The 24,914-nt window shown below is 40.3% G+C and overlaps 1 protein-coding gene across 1 annotated transcript; it reads left to right on the top strand.

Annotated features, from left to right (window-relative positions):
• Positions 1-2,800: 2,800 nt before the first annotated feature.
• ppfibp2a (PPFIA binding protein 2a) lies at positions 2,801-21,176 on the top strand (the record flags this gene model as incomplete). The annotated part of the gene is made up of 23 exons (XM_079555475.1): positions 2,801-3,339; positions 5,496-5,582; positions 6,992-7,105; positions 8,306-8,437; positions 10,519-10,773; positions 11,889-11,981; positions 12,997-13,108; positions 13,798-13,827; positions 14,269-14,330; positions 15,281-15,350; positions 15,699-15,808; positions 15,904-15,968; positions 17,133-17,187; positions 17,262-17,382; positions 19,036-19,162; positions 19,258-19,386; positions 19,459-19,609; positions 19,683-19,794; positions 19,904-19,992; positions 20,068-20,190; positions 20,473-20,598; positions 20,677-20,865; positions 20,949-21,176. The coding sequence occupies exons 1-23, from the start codon at positions 3,292-3,294 to the stop codon at positions 21,174-21,176; spliced, it is 2,628 nt and encodes an 875-aa protein (XP_079411601.1). The 5' UTR covers positions 2,801-3,291.
• Between the last annotated feature and the right edge of the window lie 3,738 nt (positions 21,177-24,914).

Here is a 24,914-nt window from a genome sequence, read left to right on the forward strand (position 1 = left end):
GACCTTTTTTATAGGAAGGTAAAAGGAACCAAAAGAAAAATGGAGAAAGATGGAGCCACAGTGCCAGTTGCTTTAGTGCGAGGCTGCTGTGGTGAGTGTTAAGCATAGCCGACAGCGTCTGTGTGGCTCCTGTGCATTTGGCCCTGGTGCAATCATGGCTCTCATCAGGTGGGGCACAGGGACAGGATCAGCTCCAGGCAATCTGTAAACAAACTACTGCTCCATAGTAGCTCATTTTCTACACAATCATTTCTCTGCTGGGGAGAAGTATGAGCCATAACAGCATGGTTCAAAGTCACAGGATGTGGGATCATGTCCTAGCCATTAGGCAGGGAAAATGATCTATAGCATGATACGCCATTGCAGCACTTTCTAAAGGTTTTCTTAAAAATACAGTCTACAGATCAGCTCCCATAAAACTACTCTACTTAAATGTGCAGATTAGTCTGTTCACTGACATATTGATTGTGGATTCGTGTTTGAAGCTGAGAATCAGACTTGATCGACAAGGCTAATTATCTGACATTCTGAGAAACAGAGGCTCTGCTTTGATAATAGCAGCAAGTACAAGGAATCCACAAGATCTATCATAACATGGTCACTAATGAGGTGAGAGATAGATGCTGTGTAAAAGATATATAAAAGCACTGAGCAAAGGCATTCCTTCCTAATATTTAGAAAGACATCCAGTAGGATATTCTTTTGTATTGACAGAGGTTTCCTGGCCTAATGGTGGACTCTAGTGGTGAAACAAAGTGTTGCAAAGACATCTACAGTAGATAAGAAACATATAACCAAGGGCCCTTGTATTATTAAAAAAGGTTGATCTTTAAATTAGCTGTGGAGTTTAATTTCTGCTCCAAGTTTTCCTTTGCATGTAAGAAAATTGTCAATATCATATGTGTCCTTAGAAAAAGTGATTATGAAATGGAGCCTGTGTCAGTAAGTTATAGCTCTTCTCACTTCATCTGTACATCGTTATGACGTGCTGTGTTCATGTCATCACCATTGACCACCACAGGGCTCTTGGTCTCATGGTCTTATATTCCCATATGACCTCTCTGGTAATGTAGGAAAACTTTCCACCCCACTTACACGGGGAAACTTACACGGTGACTAAGGATTGGAAATCAACTTTTAAAACACAGACAGAAATATACACAAATTGCAAAGCAACGCGGATACTGCTGACAATGGGTTGTGTCTCTCGCCACATAATGAGAGGACACTTGAGAGTCAGAAGCCACACTCAAAAGAGGTACTTTAGAGGGAAGTCGCTACAGTGTCAGGACGCTCACATTAGTTCCTGCAGGGAACATGGCAGCAGGCTCTAGTGAAGGACTTACACCTCACCAGATCCTTATGTTTTTAGACCATTGACCTGCAAGTTTTAGAATTGTGTTGCCATGGCCTCAAATGCCAGTCACATGTTGCAGGCTGCATTGGAGCAAATGGATGACATCATAGCAGGTAAGCTTTGTTTTCAGTTCTACATATATTTCAATGCACAAACAAAACACAGGCATTTGTCATATTGTCAAGAGCTAAACTGGGTGCACCCGTCACAAACGACAAGGCAGTACACATTACTTTTCTTTCATTGTGATACACTTAACATAACATTCTTTCTTTTTTTAATTCCGATTCACTCACAACACTGAAGGAGTTTTGTATTTTATCTATACAGCAAAGTTTTAAAGGCAACTTTTATAACTAAGGCGACACATTTTCCAGAGGGGCTTGAAACAGTCACACCATTACACTAATGGTGTGAACAGGTCAAATGGCATGACTGTAATAACCACAGAAGTAAGAAGACAAGCAACTTGCAAGAAACAAACTGAAATATTACGACCGAGAAGCTTTGCAAAACATGTTCCTTCATAGCAGACATACTTCTGTGTCGTCTCAGTGCAATTTCATGTAGCAACTAACTTTTTATACTAAGCACAAAAGCTCCAAAACCGTGCATTGGGGGGAAATATCCTGTCCTTTTAGTCTATATTTGTACATTGTCCCAATTGTCTCCCCTCATTGGGTTCTGTGAGAAAGTATTGGAGCATGACAGTGATTTTCTGTAAGTGCAATTCCAATGGACAATCTCAGGTAACCGTATAATTGTATCCCCTTTTAGGCAAATCGAATGCAAATGAGGGGCTATTTTTAATGCATTTGGAGTCGGTGGATTACCCGTCCGACTGCACGATACAAGAGCTAAATCCGGCAACCTCGGACCTTAGTCTCAGAGCATTACAGCTGACTGAGGCACTCCGGGCAGCGCTGGAGGCCCAGGATCTGGACCAAGCCCCGCTTCCAAACCGAGTTTCCACTAAAGCCGCAGATGTGATCCTCAAATGGCTGGAGCGCGGCGAGGTGAGTGCCATGTTTAAACTGCATCAGTCAAGCCTCATAAATCAGCGTGAGCATAAGCATGACATGGCTACCAAAAATAACAGGTACGGAGTTTAACCCTCCTGAATCGTGAATTGGCTGTGTTCCTTGGGCGCCATTGTTAAACTGAAGTCCGAAGATTCCCGTTGCAATAGAGTGCGGTCTTTGATCAGGCACATCTGGATAGCCTTTTCCTGTCTAGTGCGCTGGAAGTTGGAACTGCAAGCGGTAATGAGATCCAGAGCTTCCATTCTACCACTTTCTTTTTGACCTCTCCTTTCATCCCACAGCATTCCCGCTTTGTTTGTTTATTTGCTTTGCCCCCCCCCCCCCGACGCTTATCCAGGACATTTTACTGTCTCCTGTTGATTGATTTGAAAGTTGAAATCGTTTGAGTGCCCTCCTCTATGGCTGCGTCACTTTTATTGACTTCTTGCCCTGGACCACATCTGACAAGCATGTGCTGCCTGGAAAGTTCTCCTTGCTTTGTGCCCTGAAAAAAAAAAAAAAAACAATAACTAAGCCTTAAAATCTTCAGTCTGGACAGAGAGGCACTTGAGAGAGCGGCTGCAGGGGACAGCCACGGGAGGATGTGAGCTTATTAGATGCAGCATTGGAGAAATTTGAGGCACTTTCAGGGCAAAAAAAAAAAAAAAAGAGGGAAGGGGGAGTGTTAGAGAGAGGTACAAGAAGAGAAGGAGAGAGGGTAAAGAGCCAACTGGCAGCATGAAGTTATTTAGCTGAAAAAGTTTCAATCTGCCAGACTCCAAAGCTCAGCAAGTCCTGCTCTACAACATGGAGGTTTCTCGTGCAGGATAGCCGCGTTCATGCTGTTTCCACGACCCACTGTCGCATGCAACTTTTGTCAAGTTTACTTTACATCTGCAATGGACCTGCAGGATGGAGTATAACATTGATTTCTACAGACACTTTGCTTGGCTTCGAAAGGTAAGACGTTGCACTTTCCGTTTTTCTTTTAAAGTGACGGAATGCAATTTCACTATAGGAGAGACTGCTCCTGACATAAACACAAGGAGCATGTGCTTTTGTTTGTCAATTGAGGCAAGTAGGAGTAGCCCAATGTAGACACATGCAAGTACAGAAAATGCCAATTTATCATGTGTCCGTTTAGATGCGGATACTTTTATATTAACATATGTACATTCACAAACACTAAATGGATGTGGGTAGTTTTGAGTCCTTTTTTGTTGTATTTGTGTATCTTTTAATGTTGTGCATATTGATTCCCTATAAAACCCACCCCTATGTATTCAATATACTACATTCTTTAAAATTACTAATCAGTTCCCATACACTTCTGATAGAGGTGAAGATCACATTTCTATTTTTGCTGGCCTTAAAGAGTGTACATCCCATGAACAAGGCAGTCTTCCAAAAGCCGCACCAGTGAAGAGGCTCATATACTATACATGATTTAAGGGCATATACAAGCCTAAAATTTATGGCTCAAGGTAAATGTATACACACGTCGGGTGAGGTCATTTCCTATAGGGACCTAGGGGAGTCCTGAGACAATGCATACCATCGCAGTGCCATTAGTAAGTCGTTGGCTCTCCTCTGTCGAGCTGCAGTGGGTAAAGACTGCTCCTCTAATGCGTTCACAGTTCGGCTAATGCCAAAAAAGGATTAGCCAAAAACAAAGAACTGATGGGTTGAAAAAATATGCAGAGAACAAAGTCTCTTGCATTTCGTCTTGTGCCTAATGCATGTGTATGTTCGCCCACACACACACACACACACACACACACACACACACACACACACACACACACACACACACACACACACACTGAAATACGATGCAGAGAAACCATAAAAGGTTTATTGGTGGTGTTTTAAAAGGGCTGCAGACCTCTATAGAACGGGCAGCTGTAGGTTGATAGATGTTAGGGATGCATAAACTAACCATGACAGAAGAAAAAAGGAAGAAAAAAGTGCCAGGCATTTTATATGTACGTATATCTTTCCTTTGCTCTTTTAGCTGTTTCATTTACTGTGGGATCAGTAAAGGATAATACAAAACATTATAACCCACTACAGGTTCTCATTACTGCTAAACGCTTGAGCAACACAAAATACAAAACATCAGGAGCTGCAACTAACATGAACAGGGTAAAAACAATGAGCTTCTCGCAATTTTAGATAACTTTATGTTTCAATAAAATGTCTATGTTGTCTGCTTGGGGGTGGGCCGATATTTTTTCACGGCCAAGTCCACCAGTGGCTCAAACATCGAACAAGGATGTTACATGGTGCTCGTCCATGATTATACTTTTTGAATGTATTTACATTACTTTAGTATTTAGGGGTACTTTAACGGGTATTTTGATGTCTGTTATGTGCATTCATAGTCCTTTAACCTCTCAACCCCCACGTGAACTGAGCACATTTTCTTCAGTTTGACTCATCATAAATCTAAAGGCTTCATGAAAAAAACAAAATGGCAAAATGGCAACAAAAACAAGGATGAAAATGCAACAAAAAACTATGAATAAGTGACAAAAATGTGTGACGAAAACAGAACAGAAAAGCGAAAAGAGTAACAGAAAAGTGACAAAAAAAGTGATGGAACGTGACCAAGAAATTGCCAAAAAGCAACAGAAAAGTGACAAAAAGCAATGAAAATGTGGCAAAAATGTGTGATGAAAATGCAACAAAAAAGCTATGAAAAACAAAATGTCAAAAAAAAAAGTGACAAAAACACAGCAACAATGCGAGAAAAAAGATCTGTTTGGATCAGTTTTCTCGGTCTTCGCTTTAAAATGAGGCGTTACACTGGCCTATAGGCTGCAACCTTTTAGATTTGGGTAAAGCTGACCAGGGGACAATGGCAGGGGTTAAGAGGTTAAACTTCAGCTGGAGGACATATGCCTCGGGTGTAATGTGTGCCTATACCTCTGCTGTACAGTCAGTTTGATTGTTTATTTTCTGACTGCGGAATGTTGCTATGAAATAATTCATTAACTGTAATTAAACCAACTCTTTTAATTCTGAACTTTAACATAAATAACAGGACTTTTGACATTGAAGACTACCAGACAGGAAATAACTGAGAAACAAACCATGTGTACTGTGACCTGTAGGTGAACCTCCAATCAGCTGGCAGCACAGAGTCTTACCAGGAGCGCTTGTCCCGCCTAGAGGGAGACAAAGAGTCCCTCATTCTGCAGGTGAGACGACTTGCTCTGTTTGTTTTCAGTGTGTATAACATTTTCAAGTGTTAACTCCTACAGGCTGATATGCTTCCTGCAGGTCAGCATGTTTCACAGCTTTTCAGGCAGGGAGGGATTTCAGTCAAAGGGGTCAGATTGTAAACAGAGAACGTATCTCGCATTACTCACCGGTGCCGAGAGGCAGAAGCCAAAGGGCAAAGGTATACGCAAAGCATTGTGTGTGGTGCTGAGGCTTTCGCAATCCCTATATTCCCATTACACGGGTGAAGCAACAGTCAAAAGTAGGTTTGGTTAAGCTTACAACACCCGACTGTCCTGTTTTGTGCGATAGGTGTGTATTGTAAGGCTCATTGTGCCAGTGAAACTGTGCTGGTAGACAGGTTTAGGCCTGTAGCGCAGTATGTACATGAAATATTGTACTTATGTATTCTTTTTACCTACTTTCACCACCAACCTGTATTTAGACTATGAGCAACAGTTTTTAGTGACAAAGTATGCACCGCAGTTTTGCAGTTGATTTTAATGTGTTTGTATATGAGTTGTGTCTCATCCACTTTTTTTCCAAAGAGCAGTTTCCAAAACACTGCGCAAAGTAGTTGATTTAAAAACGCAATAAACAGTGAAACAAAGATACCTCTATTTAGCTTCACCCGTCATCATTGAAACAGAACACAGTCAAACTTAAACACACAAAAAATACATAAATAGAAATAAAATAGCTAAAACCAACACATCAAATTGACTGAAACATAAAACAAAATAGCAGTAGTATAGTGCTAGAATGAGAGTTTAGCTATTTTTACTTAATTCTTTATTTCAAATAACAATAAAGTTAGTGACTTTTTTAGAGCATGGGGACAAACTTGCTCTCATGACAAATGAATCATCCAGATACAGTATGTAACTCAGACAAGATGTATTCCTAAATGAGCCAAACACTGCCTTGCTCCAGATCTGGAATTGGGTGCATCTGGGTGCAGCACAGGGCCACCCTGCTCCTTAGTAGCCTGGTAAACCACACCCACCTCTTTTCTGTATGAAAGAAGGTGGGTCTGGACACACATGGTAAACTAGTGACTGATTGGCAGCTGAAGCCAAACCAGAGAATTGACAAGGTTACATCACTCGCTGCGCCGCTATGTTGTAGTTCAATCAAAAGTGGCACGTGCAGAAGTTATTAGCCAAAACTAATTATGGAGGAAGTTTGTATTGTATTGTATTCGACAGTTTGTATTCAGTTCATATTTCGTGAATTGGACTACAGCTGTCGTCACGTCCGCTTCTTAGGTTTCTCTACAAGGACAATAAAGCGTACCATAACCTTAATCACATCATAGGTCCAAAACATTACGAGAATCATAAGCATTTTTAAGAATTTTAATACGAATAAAATTCTGTTCTTTCAGGTGAGTGTGCTGACCGACCAGGTGGAGGCCCAGGGGCAGAAGATAAGCGACTTAGAGAGCTCCTTAGAAGAACATCAGCAGAAGCTCAACTCTACTGAGGAAATGCTGCAGCAGGTACATGCGTCTGCAGTGACAAAGTAATTACTTCCTTGAATTGGGGTTTAAAGGGAAATGACCCTGGCTTTTATTTGCACCATTCAATTAATGTCCAGCTCGGAGAACTTATCCTTTAATTCCAATCGTCTGCAAATCCTGCCTATTTTCTCTTAAGCTTGTACGAGGATGGCTCTAGCTCTCTCATGGGAAGAAATTCCTTGCATGAATTCCAATATATCTCTCTGAAGATTGCCTTGACAACCCAAATATTTAGCGCAGACGGTCTCATTCCAAGACAGTGTCTCAGAGAGCTGAGCTGGTGTGCACAAGGCCAAACTGCTCCGCTCTGTCTGGGCAGGTGATTACAGCGAAACCAGCAAACCACTCCCCCAAGTCCCTCCATGTGCAAATATACACACAGCTCATGTGTGGGACAAGAGCGCAGCAGAAGAGAGGCACAGACTTAAGACGTAAGAAAACTTCATCGGAAACAACACAATGGATATATGGGAGCTCATTCTACCAAGACGGATGTAGAAGGTATACTTGAAATCTCCCATTGGTGCGGACTTGAGCAGCATGGATTAGGTAACATATTTGGCATAAACTGAAAACTTGCTGAGCTTTCCAGCACTGTACAATGCAGTGTATCAAAGGGCAGCCCAGGCCGCTTTTCTCCAAGACGTGGTCATTATGAGGCTTTGGATTTGAGCCGTAAATCTCTTCCTGATGACAAAGCTCTGCATTTTTCCATGTGAGAAATAGTTGTAGAAGAAGAAGCTGGGAAAGTTTCCAAATAAGTTACACTGATTTTGGGTAAGTGATTTGCCAAATGCTGGACAAATCTGCTTTTTGACTATATGCTCTACCCACGATACTGAGCTATACCGCAGAGCATGAGTGACAATGGAGGGAAAAAATAATGCACCTGTCAAGGCAAGTTTATGCGTCTTTCTTAGAAGGCTTTGAGGACCGTGCTGCCCTGCTCTCTCCCCCTTCAGCCGTGTGCTGAGAGCGAGCTGTGAAATAGCATTATAAATAGTGGTCATGCGTTGTGTATATTTAGCCACTCATAGCAGCGGGTTTGTCTGACAGGACTATCATTACTGAGGCCCACTAGTAGCCTATGTTACCTTTGTTCAGTGAGTACTTAGACACAAACTGCTCTTAAGTTTGTTACGTGTCCGTCATGCCATATGTTGTTGTTGTGAATGTCAGGAGCTGGTGCACAGGACGTCACTGGAGAAGCAGAAGCTGAATCTTATTGGGGAGGTGTCCTACCTGAAACTCAAGCTGACAGACATGGAGGGAAAACACAGGGACAGCAGCGAGAGGCAGCACAAAGCAGAGGTAAGGACCACACCATGACAACCATCATACTTTAGTTGGAGAGTTTGCCAATCCAGCAAACTTTGACGCATTTGCTGAATTGAAAAAACACAATTTAGCGGTAATGAATTATAAATAACAAAGAATGTAATTATTTTGAATACCATAAATAAGGAGCTGATGTATAAATTATGGGATTTTTTTTTTGCTGCGGTTTCCATGAAGTGCTCTATACTCTAGCAGTGATACCATAAGTCACCATAAGACATTGTAAATCATAAACTGCTTCATTCTAGACTAAAATATTGTTTAAGTGTAAAATCAATAATAATAATGATAAAAATAATAATGGCCTACACTTGCATTGCGCTTTACAAGCCAGTACTACCAAGTTTCTTAAAGCGCTGCACTGTCGTCATAATTCACTCCATACTTGGTGGTGGTAAGCTACTATTGTAGCCACAGCTGCCCTAGGGTAGACTGACAGAAGCGAGGCTACCAGTTTGCCAGTTGGTCAGCCCCCTGACCACCACCAACCACTCACTCAGTACATTTACCCAGGCTGTTCCCAAACGGCCATCTAAGTACCAGCCAGGCCCTTCCCTGCGTAGTTTCTGAGGTCTGACGGGATCGGGCAGAGCAAAGGCGGTATGGCCAGTCTTGAAATACTGGCCATACCGCCTTCCTATTTTGTTAAGCAGCTCTAATGAACACATTTTAAGAAAATGATTAAAATACTGTAAAACAGAACTCCAAAAGCGTATTTCACATGCTGTAGATAAGGAATCCAAAAGTTACTAAACTGGAAAACGCAAACAAGCTTAATTATAATGGAAGTTAATCATTAACGATTTAATTGCTGTAATGTTATTCTGTGAGGGAAGGACATTGAGTTTACCTGTGGATAGAGGAGTATGTAGTGACTGTCTTTTCATCAGCCTTGTGGCCTCTAGACAATGCTAAAGATGTTTTCGTCAATGTCAATAGAAACTTTAGAAAAATAGAATCATTTTCTCTGTTTTTATGCAATTGCTTCAATAATTAGATTTGAATCCTAGTTAACTTAACTTTGAAGGTGGCTCCTGTTTTTTACAGAAGTCTATAAACACACTGATGCTTAGAGAAAACCCACCTCCGTCTCAGCTGTTATTTTATAGTTTATATTGGGGGGAAAAGGGTTTCCTCTATTGCCATGTCAAATTGAATCAACTATTGGAACACTATTAAATTACCAGTGCACATCCTGCAGAGCCTGCGACCATATGAAACGCAGAGAAAGGAGTGGAGACTGGGCAGGATACTGTAATAATAATGTATGTAGTTACTCTGAAAACAGTGCTGGTCAAAGAACCTTTGTGTCATTGTGTGAGGAGGGTCCAACGCTGGCATGAAGGAAGCTTAACAGAGTTCAGTGGAAGCGTTTTAGTTAATTCACATCATCTAACCCAATACATCTTTACTTTCACAATCTGCTACAATCAACACTTTACTGTACATTCATGCATTGGGGGCGTCCCACGTGCTCCCTGCACTACACAAACACACTCAAAGCCACCAGTGCCCACAGTTAAATTTAGCCCTCGAAGCAATGCATATCGTCTGTCACATCCTCTATTCAGGAGACGGACTAGACTTCACGGTCCACAGGCCAAACATAACTTAGATACTGTTTACACTTTTTCTCTGCATGAACATTGCTGAAATCCTTAACCACTGAACACATTTACCTTTGCCTTGAAAGCTTGAGAGATACTTATCTGTATTACGTGATACTACATACATAATTGTAGCATATCCATACTGAAAACTTCATTTCCTATCACAGATTTTTTCATGATATATGCTGCTATATATAGCAGAGGAAAAATCAACCCTTATTTTCAGCCAAATTATTATTCAACCAGTGAAAACATATCCCTTTGTACTCCGTTTGCACTCGAACCTGAAGAGATATTTATATTTTATGTGCAAGAAGAAAAAGGATCGGATGAATGTGAGACATTGAAGCCAAATTTATCATAACTGTGTAGACTATTCTTGTTGAGTTTCCGTTCACGCTCCACACTGATATTTATTTTTCTTCCCCTCTCTGACTCTTGCAGAGCGTAGTCAATTTTATTAGTGAACTGCAGGAGCAGATGTGTAGGTTTCAGAAGGAAATAAATAACAAGATCCAGGAGAAAAAAGCCCAAGAGTTTCCAGGCAGCAGCAGCCCTCCTGAATCCTTCACTGATCAGAGTCCGTGCATGAGATCGCCCCGGGAAAGGACCCCCGGACAGAGGCGCAGACCGGAGGGGGAGCGGAGGGGACAGAGTAGCCCCCATATGCAGCAGCAGTGCCACTGTGGAGGACAAAGTGTAGGCATTGCATGCAGTGTGGCTATGGGCATTGGGGTTATGGTGCTTGCTTCCACGGTAAAAGGTTATGTCTAATGAAAATGAAAAGTGGTGGTTTGGGTTTGAACCGTACTGTGCAATAACTTTTTGCCACACAACCTGACTCTGAATAACAAGTTGGTGCAGTGGCAAGTACAGAGGACATATATTTACAAGGTAACACTGCGATAAAGCCTAACTGCTCTGATTGTGGAACTCACACTAAAATGTTCACTTGTAGCTGTATTTTGATACCTTAAAGGGATATTTGAGGATTTTTGACATAGGGCCAGTAATCCAGAGTGTTTTTATATATATATATATATATATATATATATATATATATATATATATATATATATATATATATATTATTTTTTTCTAATTCACGCAGTCCTTTTATTTGAAGTTTAGTGGTGCTAGGCTAGTGCTAGGCTAGCGCATGTCTATGGTAACTAGTAGCCTGCACTAAAAACAGTCTGACCCAAGCACAGTGCACCTGAGGCAAATTATAACACCAGACTACCCATATAAATGTCTGTGTTGACTCAATAATGTTTGAAATATAACCATTTTGCTTTAAAAAGAACTCATAGTTGAGCAGCATCAGCTTCCTGGTTGTAAGCTACGCAGCGGCGGAGTGATCAGCTAGGTTGCCGGATCGAATAGTTTGTTTACCTGCGGCCGACATTACTACACATGGAAGCTTTCTACAAATCAGATATGGCAACGTTTGGAGGACTACCCGATGATTTTGAAGAGGTTTTTAATGCAGTGTCCATAGACATGCATTAGCCTCGCACTAGCCTAGCATCACTAAACTCTTCATATATAAGGATTGAATGATTGAAACATATATCTCCAGAAATCAACAACACTCTGGATAACTAGGAAATGAGGCCCTATGTCAAATATCCCTTTAATCATGATTCATTGTACTGAAAGAAGATTTACAATTACAATGCCTCTTGAACTTCTCAACATGTAATCCCATGCATTCGGTGAAGTGGGAATGTATGGATTTGCGGCGTACTAACAGTGGTGAGGTGATGATGTGATTGATTATACCTGAATGAATGTTTTAATATCTTCCACAGAGTTTACTGAAAGAGCTGAGGATACTGAAAGACAAAGTAGAGCACCTGGAGGAGCAGAAGTTACAGTACGAGAAGAAACTCAAAGCTACCAAGGTAAATCCGGATGCTTATAGTTCACAGTGTCTAGACTTTTGGGCATATGTTTCCCCCCTCTAACTTGCCTGCTTCCTCACTGCTGTCCAATCTGATGTTCCAGCCAATTGAGTGAGTCATTCTCTTCAGAAAATACCAAGATTCTATTCACAGACACCCAATGTTTTCACACCGCCTAATAGAAAAAGCATAATTATGTAGTGCTTGTCCAATTGGTTCAGCTGTGGCATTTGGCTTGACATTATCCTGCATTACCTCAGATTTGTTTTTAGCCTCTACTCTCCAACTACTATTTTTACAGCATATTTAAGTACTTAGCTGAGACTTGCTTTTCATCTAAAGTACTATTTGGTGAGTTTTGAAATCATTTGCTTAATCACTTAAGTGTCCAAGTGGTTTGTTCTGCATGATGTGTGGCATACCTGTGTGATTACAGTTAGTAGGTGCAATCAGTATAGTTGCTGTTGTTTTGCAATCTATACAAATTATATTACTACCACTTAATGTGTAAAGATTGTCCAACTTTAAGTTTTTCTTTACAAATAACCTTAGAGAGAACAAATCCGTTTTGATCTTTTACTGACCTATTAAGGCAGGATTTCTGTTTACATACATATGTATATTTGTACTAAAAATTAACACAACACCTTCTTCATGGTGTATTACAGAGACCAACCTTTTCCGAAACACTTTAAATTCAACTTTAACACTTTTGGTTCACTCATAATAGGCCAATAAAAGAAGCAGCCAACCAACTGAAGAATCAAAATAAAAAGTTTCCAAACTGTACCAAAAACACTTGCAAATAAAACTCTCAGACTGCATAAATGTTATTTCCCACAGCTACAACAAACTGTGGGCTTCCACTATGGCTACACATTTGTTTGAAAAGTATGTCACAGTCCCTCTTGCATCAAACCAGTTTAGTTGTTTTGCATTTGATCCCAATTTTCCGTTGAAGACATGCACAGACAGATTCTGGTTTCACTTTGCGACTGTGTGACTGTCCCCACAGGCAGAGATGAGCAGCCTGCAGCAGCTCCTCATGGGTAAGAACGCTGAGATTCAGAGCCTGCATACTCAGCTGCTGTCCAGGCCCGGCCTGACCAATGAGCACATTGAAAAAGGTGAGACATTGGGGACATCTCTATGGTTCATCCCCAATTCATATGGCACATTAAAACAACTGGTATTTAATAGGAATTCAAGACACTGAACCCATTATGTTCATAGATTAAAGTTATCAATCTGTACTGTGTCTGTACTAGTGAAAAGGCTTTGTCAGCACAAATTACATTTTAGCAGCAGGCTGAATATACACGGCAAATCAAGTACAGAGGGGTCATTTTTCGTTGGTAATATATAGCCACTCCGAGATGAGACGCTACACCAATGGCACCATCACACTAATGAGACTGAGACACAGCCCAGGCAGGACAGCAACAAGCAGATACCATGTCAATGTAAACAAAGTTACCCACATTCCCTATATAGCTGTGAGTAGCTTCTAAGAGTAAAGATGTGTGTTCCAGGTAAAACATAATAACATAATTTAAAACAACTGAGAGCTTACACAAACAAAAGGGGACTTAAAGGTTAACTATAGCGGAACAATATGACGATGGCGTTTCAAGATGTAAGCCATAATTCCAGATTGTTGGATATAGGTTGCTCATAATCGGCAACTGGGTCCAAAACTTGTCAAGTACAGTCAAGAACCTCTTCACTGCAGGGCCTCAGTCAGTGAGATCAGCTGAAGTGAGTTTTTATTGACTTGTGGAAACATCATTAATAGTGTCTCCACCTTTTGTCCCAGGGGAGTACAGGAAGAGGCTGAGCGTCAAACGTAAGCTAAAGTGAAATCATTTCAGTCATGTAGGCTCCTCTGTCAACTGTGTGACTTTATCTTAGCTTCTGTTCATCCTGCTGGTGTTGGTTGTCTTTTGCTGGGATGCTGTTTTAACACATCAACACCTTCCTACTTTATGAGCTATTTGGGTAAATCTAGGCACAACTCCAAAAGCCAATTTTCTGTCTATCATATGTGGCTCTTGCCACTTACTTGCTGTTCTCTTTGCAAAAGCAAGTGCCTACAGACATTGGGCTAGTGGCCAGGTCTATGTTGGAAAATGGTGCAAAACTGGGCTGGGTGTACTCCGCAAATGCAATGTCACTTTGGTGAGGAATATTTACAACTTGATAGTATGTTTCTCTTGCCAGTATGTGAGATTGCCTGTAATTTAGCAAACAATTGTGCATGAATTTAACTCAATTATTTTTCTTTTAGAAGTGGAGCTCCAAAAGTTGAGGGGTGGAATGAAAACACTTATAGTTGCAAATGAGGAAAAGGTAAGAATTAACACTTACATCACTTTTAGAAATGCATGTCAGTGCAGAGTTGGCTATAAAACCATATCCACAATAAAAAGTAGACAAGTAAATCCAGTAATCCCATTTTACGAAAGATATGGTTCCTGGAATGGACTTAAAGTTAACTCTTATTTACAAAACATCAACATTGGTAAACGCTTATTCATTTGATCTTGCACAGACTGAGAAAACAGACACAGCAATCTGGTAACATTGAATACAGAAACAATGGTGCAATGACTCTTTCCCTAAACATGACATAAACAGTATGCAAAACATAGAAAAAAGCATGAACAATGAATTTTGTCTAGATGAGGAATAGAAATAGAAAAAACAGCGCTAAAACAGGTCTAAGCCAAATCTAAACCAGTAGAAAACAGTCAGGACTGTCCTGCAAAGGTTTGTTCTCCCCGTATCACCTCTCTCTCTACAAAAATGTTATCATTTATTTGGACAATTGAAGTTAGCTACTCTAGCGGCACGGCACCACCCTCAGCCGCACACAGGGTCCTTTGTGTCCAGCGCAGTGAAGACAGATGAGGTGGACCCACATGTGGCTCCCCACCAAAGACGCACACCCCGAGGCCAGCCTTCTCAGGCAAAGCCGCACTTTAAGTAGACCCCGCTCTGCCAGGCCTAATTTTGGAGCGTGCTGCATTTAAAAGAAGCATGTTAGAGCAGTCACGGGCACCACTTCAAAACACACACATGCTCGCAGCAGCTGGTCACCACAACTAAGACTCAGGCCAGGCCCATGTCAACCTCTCGCTGCAGCTTTGATGTGAGGACCATATGGCAAGGGGAGAGCAGGTCACGTGACTGATTAGTGAGCAGTTAATAAAGTGAAAAGAGTGTTCCATATGCATACAGCGTTAACCTTAGATAAACATTCAAATTAGTTTTACTGACCCTGAGTTTTCATTGTGCAGGACCGGCGCATTGAAGAACTTACACTCCTCCTGAACCAGTGCAAGTTCAGAGAGACGTCCACAAGACACGGTAAAGCCTTGTATTTATGTGGTTGTGTTATTTGTACACGGTGCACACATGTAAAAAATAATGATCGGGGAAATCTAAAAGTGCTCTTTAATCAATTAAACAAAATTCCACTGGAAATATCTTCTCAGTGTATTAATATAATTTGTCACAAGCATCTAATAGACCTTCAAATGATCATTCTAGTTTAGTAACTTATTATATCAGCTAAATGAGCCTACATTTGAGAACCATTGGAGTGTGCATTTATTCTACATACAGTGCCAGGCTCATACATATTACACTTAACCAAACATTAAAATTGGCATTGTGGAGTGCATACCTGTAACACTGACTTTCTTTTGGCCTCAGTTCCGCCTGCTGTTTGTTCATCTCCAAATGGGAGAACGTCATCAATAAGCAGTGAAGAAGACAGGAGTGCTGACATAGCAAGTGTGCACTCAGAGGACTTAAAATCAGAGGTGTGTATGGATCATCATCATTAACAGGTTGAGAAGTAATTCTGAAATACTATATATGTATATATATATTATGTATATATTTATATTTTTCATAGGTTTCCATTAACAGCTCATCGTCTCACCCGACATCTCTTGGGTCAGTCAAAGATGACGTGAGCAGGTAAGACCTCTTTCTTAAATAAATGAATTTTTTGATAAAATTACACACACAGTCTTTTGCGTGATAAGGTCCAATATCAGTCGTTGGAGTTAAATTGCAAAACTTAACAATAACAGGGTTCTCATTAGGATTTTTTCACAGCGTAGGGGCAGGCTGAAAATGCGCGGCGTACATGTTTTAATTTAGACCCCACTTAAACACTATTTCCTGCATTTTGAGGGCCAAATTTTCTGAAGAAGTATTTAAAATAATTTTATTCAGGTATTATTACGATGGTATCGATTCAAAAAGGTAAAAACAACAGAAAATCCCCCCGACGTTGGTTGAAACACAGTGTGGGGGGAGAAATTCACAGTGTAGGTGTGAACACTGCGTATAGGGATAATAACCCCAACATATGGAAAGGAGTGTGCTGGCTGTTTCTGTAACAAGTGAATTCCTCCATTGTGAGATCAGTAAAGGATTATTATCTGTTTGACAAACATTGCTTAAATGCAGACCTTTTCGAATAATAAAGTGGTGCAAAGACGTCTAAATTATTTTTTACGTATTGAATTATTTTTACGTATTCAGATAAACAGAGCAGCAGTGCTTAATTTGTAAATGTGTCTGATGTGATGGATTCGGGGAACAGGCCAAAACAATTGCCAGAACACTCTCATTAAACACCATTATATCAGATCAAATCTTTGCTGGATCCTCCTAAATAATTCCCACATCCTTTACCCTGAAAAACTGAAAGTTGGGGGAATGGGATCAAATTAAGCTCTGAAGAGCAGGCTCATGGGTGCAAAAAAGTAAATATTTCATAATACTAACCCTCAGGATCTTTTAACACATTTAAAATGATTGTCTTACTGTGTCCCACCTCAGCAGCACAGCACGCTGCGAGAGGCCCTTCTTGTAGGTCGTTATAACAGTGTGAATACTTGCCAGAAAATGACACTGAATCCATGAATTTTTAGCACAGATTTGGCCTTTTAAAGGCACGTGGTTCCAGTTTAATGGTTGTTTTCAATAAAAGGTTTACCCTAATATCAAAAGATTCAAATGCTTTGGGGACTCGGGAGGCCTGCCAGTTGGGGGAACTGCTTTGCCAGTTAATTAAATTTGGCAAAAAGTGTTTTTCTTCCTGAAGAGTGAAGTTTATTCTTGTATTTACAGAACAGAACCACTGCCCTCATCAAGTAGCACAAATGAATCCATAACTTCACAAAAGGTATTGATATTAATGTGCATGTGTTTTCTATTTTGAGTTCTGTTTTCTTTAGTTGTCTCTTCTATGTTGTCTAGTCTGTTCAGAATGACAGCCACAACAAGATGGAGGCCAACAGCATAGAGAGCAGCAACAGTGAACTGCAGAAGTCTCCAGATGGGAGCGTGGATGAAGATGCTGTCCAAAGCAAACCCAAAAGTAACCCTCACCATGTTATTTTATGATACGATGGATAACATACCCTGTCATTGATTGCGCTTTTTTGTGGGGCAGTCCTAAAGCTGGTTTTGGAGCAAAGCCTGGACTCCCCTGACCAAAAGACCTCTGTGCGTCTTTGATCCCAGCTAATTGCAGAGTCCCAGACAGGGCAGGGGAATCCTAGGATAGCAAACACCCCCCCACCCCTCACTGTTTCTCCATCTTCCTGCTTCTTCTCCTCTCCCTCTCTCTGTGATTGACCACACTCTTCCCAACCCCACCCAAGCTCAATTTAACTGGCCAGCTTTACCTCAAGTCCCTCCCTGTGCGTTCTGCTGGGTTAACTCATGCAGCAGAGAGAGACCTTGGCTTTGATCATAAAAATATACATGACAAAACACAGCTGGAAGAAAGTTTATGGGAAGCCAATAAAATTAATACATTTGATAGCTTATAGTCAAATCTTACTTTGCCTAATGGTGGACGATGAAGAAAATGTTCTTTGATTTAGATCATTTTGCACAGTACAGTATAAATCGATCTTTTTGTTTAGTATGTTTTAAAGTGCATGAGGGAGTAATACTTAAAGTTTAACTGTTTAATTAGAGGCTATTACGCATATTATAATGACAAATTCATGCTGTTAAACAAATGAGTATAAAGAACAGCAATAACAGTATTTTTGACATCAAGATGCAAGAACTATTTATTTTATTTATTTATCCTTGTTTATACAGGGAAGGCCCAATGAGAATACGAGACTTTCTTTTTCATGAGCTCCCTGTTTCATAGCAGAGAATAACAATACAACATTCATAGCGCTCAAGTATAACTATGATACTATTGTAGATGGTTCTTTTAGTAAGACAAGGTTTATTTTTCTGCTTTACTATCACTATTATAGGGTTGGTGACTCCTAGATTCACCGCTTAACACCCGCTGGAACCGAGCACATTTTCTCCAGTTTGGCTTTACCCAAATCGCAAAGCTTCTGGACCGGAGCTTAAATTTGAAAGCTAAGACCTACAAAACTGATCTAAACTTTTTCCTTGTGTTGATGCCGTGTTGTCATTGCCATCTAATTTTTGCCACATTTTTGTTGCTCTTTCATCGCATTTTTTGTCACATTTTTTGCTGCTTTTTTGTCACGTTTTTGTTGAACTTTTCTCGCTCACTTTTTTCGTCGGACATTCATCGGTTCATTTTGACGCTTTTATTTTTTTGCTTTGTTTTCGACGCTCTTTTGACACTTTGTTCAAGAAGAAGCTTCAGATTTGGGTAAAACCAAACTGGAGAAAATGCTCTTGGTTAAAGAAGTTAAACCATGTCTGAACCAGGAATGCATTACTAAAGCATCCATGAAATGAGCTCAAATTGAAATAAATGAAGCAAATAAAAATAAATGTAAATAAAAAATGTAAAATGTACTTTTTAATTGTCCAAATGTGCCATATAAGTAAATGAAGTGGATGCTAGAAAGGCAGAACACAATGTAAGCAGTAGAGAAACAAGACGTGGGCTGCATTCAAACTTCCTAGGAAAGTGAATGGCACAGTTTCGGACACACAATGTAGACACAGATCCCTCATCATCATCATCATCATCATCAAAAGGAACATTGTGAAGAATAAAACACTCTTTTATGTCACACAGAAAAGACAGAGAAAGCGGAGGAGACTCTCTCAGTCCACTCAGGAACTAACTCTCCAAACGGTAACCGCACTGTGGGATCACCGGAGTACATGAAAAACAACAGAAGCTTCAAGCGATTTTGGGGAAAGTAAGTAACCAAGTAAATAACCGAACAAACTAATAATACCACTAATAATAATTTACAGGCTGCTTATTAGATGTGTTTTTTTCTCGTCCACTCAGATTGCGTAGGACTCAGTCTGGAGGGTTTCAGGCTGGGGATTCTGAATTAAGCACCTTCCAAAGAGGAGGCTTGAGAGCAACGGCAGGACCTCGACTGACACGCACACCGGAGTCACATGACTATCCACGGTACAAGCCCTTTCAAGCCAGACTAAATGATGTTACTGTTGTGCTTTACTCTTCACTCTTCACTCTCCTCAGTGACATGAGCACTCCGTTTGGGCAGTGGAATCAGGAGCAGGTTTGCAGCTGGCTGGAGGACTCTGGTCTGGGACAGTACATCAACTTGACCAGGCAGTGGGTTGAAAATGGACAGACGCTGCTCTCTGCGTCACCCCAGGACTTTGAGAAGGCAGGACTTTCAAGCAAACATCAAATCACATTAGAATATTTACGTGTGTCGAACTGATGGATTCTTTGTACAGGAGATGGGAATGAAAAACCCACTTCATCGAAAGAAACTGCAGCTGGCTTTGAAGGCATTTAGCACGAAAACCACAGAAAAGCAGTCGGATCTGGATCACATCTGGGTCACCCGTAAGACCCGATTTATGATATTCATACAACAACAACAACAGCAACACCAAACAGGGTGCAAGTTCAATATTACCAATTAGGATAATGCAGCTCTGTGTTTAATCATCAGGTTGGTTGGATGACATTGGGCTACCCCAGTATAAAGACCAGTTCCATGAGGCCCGGGTGGATGGTCGGATGTTGCAATACCTCACAGTGGTAAGAATCAGAAACATATTGTATCACATCAAACCTCTCATTGTGGTTCATTTTATTTATTTATTTTTCCTTCAGAATGACCTTTTAACTCTAAAGGTCACCAGCCAGCTCCATCATCTCAGCATTAAATGTGCGATACACGTCCTTCATGTCAACAAGTTCAATCCTTTCTGTTTAAGACGAAGACCTGGAGATGAGGTAAATAGTCAAAATCAGCACTTTTCCCACTAAGTACTACCTATTGTATATTATTTAACCGTCCAAATACCGCCAGGCCTAGGCTCACAAAAGTGTCTAAATCATACTAAAAACAGGAAAACTTAAAGCATTACTAAAGCATGAATGAAGCACTGCTCTAAATAACAACTTGTTATAGGAACGTTCCACTAGATGGCGGCATTTATATTCATATAATAGCAACTTAGGGTGAGTGCGAGAATGAAAAGTACAGTACAATATACTCTTTTGTCTATTTTTCAGAAACAGCCCTCTCCCTCTGAGGTGGTGCAGTGGTCCAACCATCGTGTCATGGAGTGGCTCAGAGCAGTGGACCTGGCGGAGTATGCTCCTAATCTCCGAGGCAGTGGGGTCCATGGAGGCCTCATAGTGAGTACAATACTCATAGATGAATGTTCACATGTACTTTCCAGGGGATGTCTGTCTGATTGCGATTCTATCCCACAGATCCTGGAGCCGCGGTTCACAGCAGAGACCTTGGCCCTGCTCCTAAACATCCCTCCTCAGAAAACCCTTCTGCGCCGGCACCTGGCCACTGCATTCTCCTCTCTAGTGGGAACCCAGGCCTCACAGGAGAAGAGAGAGTATGGGAACGCGACAGGACATATGCCTCTCACTACAACAGCCAAAGTTAAAGTTAGTACTTCAAATATCGAACAATAGACAATGTCAGTGAGAAAGTAATAAGCTAATAACCTTCAACATTGTTCTGTTTGTAGCCTAAGAAGCTGGGCTTCACTCAGTTCAGTCACCTCCGGAAAAGGAAACCAGACGACTCAGTGGACTACATCTGTCCTATAGACGCAAGCACACACACAGTCAACGGACTCACTCGCTCTTCAGCCGACAGAGGGGTCAGCCCCAGCTCAGAGCGCTCTTCAGCCGACAGAGGGGTCAGCCCCAGCTCCGAGAGGAGAGGGCCCACTGAAATAAAAACCTCAGGCTGATTTTCACCAATGATCCTCTTCCACTTTTGAAACAGGACAATTTATGAACATAATGTACGACCACTGAAAGAAAGCTACTTAAACGTCAATTTTGTTATACAGGGGTTCATTTCTGAATTGTGTTATGGACCATAAAGTTTTCATCCTTCTTGTTTGAAGTCTGCTGCAAGTTGAAGGAGCAACATTGTGTTAAATGTCGTGATGTGAATCATTAATGGATTGATCCTGTTGTGTTTGTCCGGTTTGAGTGTTCACGGTGTTTGATAGTTCATTGTGCTCTGTTTTCCTTTTCCTTTTCTTTTTTTCTTTTTTTTTTTTTAGAATAAATCAGATCATGTGTAGAAACTTTAATTCTCAGTTTGCAATACATACAAAACCAAGTTGACCCATAATTACACTTGATAATCCAGTTGTTTAAATTGTGTAAGATCATCTCAAAATGTTGTCACAAAGTTGCAAATTGCATTCCTTTCAAATCATGTACTTATGTCTATAATGTGTCTGTCTATATGTGTGTGTCTATAATGTCAGCTGAGTTGCTTTTGTAGTTTGAAATTAAGTTATTTTTTCATGTTTGCTTCAACAGGTCAATTCTTCAAAATTGTAAATTTGTTATTTGTTATTATGTTGTGCAATATTATTCCAATGGCTTTATAAGAATAAACTTATAAAATGATGATGTGTTCTGAAGTCGGATAGAGCCCTGTGTTAAATAACTATATAAAAGGCTGCACTCTGGTGCCCTCTAGTGGCCACAACAATTGCATTGAGTGACGGTGATTTTTCCAGATAAGAACAATTTCAAGGAACATTACTTTTGTAGAGGTTATTTTATAACCTCTACAAAAAGCCTGACATGGATAATCGATATATCTAAGAAGATTTGTATTCATGAATTAAAAATGATAAATTACCATGCAAAGATTTAAGGAAGATCTAGGCTGGTTGTCTATTTGCTTTTTAAAGCCACATTAGGGGGCGCTGTGACTTGATTTTTACTGGAGAAGTTAAACATCCTGTTTCTTCTGCAGTAATAAGTTGTCATCCACTCTTTTCAGATGGCAGTGGTTGGTATTTTGCTTAAAGAAAAAACAAACAAACAATAAAAATAGAGGTTGGAACACATCTGACATTGATTGGTGAGTATTTCAAAACACATTTTGCCTATTTGTCTTATGTAAGAAAAATTATAGACTTTCCCTGACTTCTTAGTAACACCAAAAGCTTTGTTTATAGCAATAGGGACGACCAACCCCCTCACTGTGACAATCTGCTCTGCACATTGTTGCGGTCGATGTTCCTGTATTTGTTGTTTATAACTCTATCTCTAAGAAAGACCTACTTTCTTTTAATGGGAATGAAAGTGAATTTCTTCATTGAAAGATCAATAAAGTCCAATCTTATCTTATCTTACGTTTGACTCATGCAGGATGTTCTGTTAATGAACAGGGGATTGTAGAAAAAAAAACATGTGACAACCAGCCCAAGTCTCCCGTTATAATGTGTATACAACCGGTACAAACATTCTTTTATCCCTGTCTCAGTGATGCGACTAAATGACAAGAAGTGGTGACTTTAAGTATTTGTGGTGTCTTGGTGTGTAGCGGGACCTTGTCCGAACCAAATTTTTCCCAAGGGAGAAAAATAAAGTAAAGTAGTAGTAGTAGTAGTAGTAGTAGCAGTAGCAGTAGCAGTAGCAGTAGCAGTAGTAGTATAGAAATTATTTGAAGTACTTTAATTCTCACCCACTACACTGTCAGTTATTTTGCCAAAACACATAGTTTTATATTTACCCAATCTCTAAACAGAGAATGAAAATAATGTTATTAGACAATAACATTAATGTCTTATGCATGCTCTTACATTACATGTAAATGTTACCATCAAGACACACAAGAAAGATTTCAAGAAGATTTGTTCCAGCAGAGGTCACTGTTGACCGTGATTCCTTCTTTCTTTATACAGCGCTGACACATTGAAATACAGTAGTAAGTGTTTAAAAAGTAAAATGATCTCTTTCTCACAATGTACTTTTCTCTTAATCTAATTCATATGAGAAGCAGAAAAGAATAAAGCGTTATATCGTATCAAATGTATAGATCACATGTTTACTGTACTGACAAAGGCACGGTAAACATTCGGGTACATGGAAATTCTGAGACAAAACTACTGGCACAATAAAACAATGCAAATGGCTGTTGTTTTGTTTTCCTTATGCATGTGTATCCGTCTGATTGCATGCATTAAGAAAGCCTGGGCATTGTTTATAATCTCTGCTAATTCCAGTAATGTGCTCCGGCCTGCACTCGCTGACAGTTTAACAGCTATTATTTGTGTCAGGCTCTCCGCTAATGTTTTAGCCCTAAATCACTTAGCCACGCTGTGACTGACGGGCCCCCTCACAATATGATATCTGCTGATTTAATTAAGTGAAAGCCAGCCTGACATTTATTAGTTTCCAGGTTAGTCACTAATGACGCCTGATGAAAAAAAAGTGAAAGTAAATGATGGCGCCTGGCAATACATAAATGATTTGCAGGCCCTTTACTCATGATTACACATCACTCTCCCAGCGTGATGGTCAGGATATTTCAATATGTCATCAATAAAATCTGATGCAATCCCCTCCTCGCCCATTCATTTCCATACCTTATTCTTTTATAGCCTTTTGTTTAAATGGTACGAGAAGTGAGCCCGAGTCAACGTGCTGTCTGTGTGATCTATGGACTCACTCAGACGTCTTTAGTGAAGCGTAATTGTGTTTTTATATGATGTCACTGGTTGTTCTTGTCATTAACTTGGCACCAGGAGAACATATTCCACATTAGAGCAGTGCATGTATCGCCTACCCCAGTTGGAGCGCAGTGGCGGTATCATTCGTGTGCACACCAGTTGGCTCTGACGGGCGTGTAGCTGTGATGTCTCTTTGGCTCAGATGACGTGGAGGTGCTTCTGACGGGCCGCTGTCAGAGGAGCACCCCCTTTCTGCCAGAGTGGAAGAAAAACAAACATAAGACACCCTCATACAGCCATTCAAAAATAATGATACAAAAGATAAAATAATAGAGAAAACATTTCAATAGCAGCATTTACTGCATTAAAATATATCGTAACCTAGTGGGACGTTGGCACAGTTGTAGTATCTCCCTTTTAATCGATTGACAGGTAGTGTTCCTGTAAAGTGCATTTACTTTTTATTTATCAAGGCTTGGGGTCAGTCTTTTAAAAATATTCCAGGAAATTAAATACCTCCAGTGAAATGAGTTCAGTTTATGTCAAATGGCCTCATGCAGTCAGCGCTTTGATCTGCACAATAGGTAGACATTCTCACTGAAATAACCCTAATAGTTTTAATGCGGCTCGACATACACGATTTAAACAGGAATGATCCACAATTGCAGCTCAGGCGAGTTTCTTACTTAAAATGCTTGGTTTGGAATCTGGTTTAAATTCATTGCTTTGCCAAGACTGGGGAATATGAGATAAAATACTGCTACCATTTCATAGAAATGCACATTAGGGCATATCATAAATTACCATAAAACATAAAGGTCATCATTGATGGTGCTTTACACAGAAACCCCTAAATGTCACGTAATAAAAAAGCAACAAAACACAGCTCTATTGTCTCTGTTTTAAACATCTAACAGAGAAATGTTATAGGTGCTGAAAGGTAAAGTCTGAACAATTTGTCCCGGCTGCTGAAAATATGACAAAAGTGCTGAAGCCCAAAGAGGC

The sequence above is a fragment of the Gobius niger genome (genome assembly GCF_951799975.1).
Source record: "Gobius niger genome assembly, chromosome: 4".
Taxonomy (NCBI): Eukaryota; Metazoa; Chordata; class Actinopteri; order Gobiiformes; family Gobiidae; genus Gobius; species Gobius niger.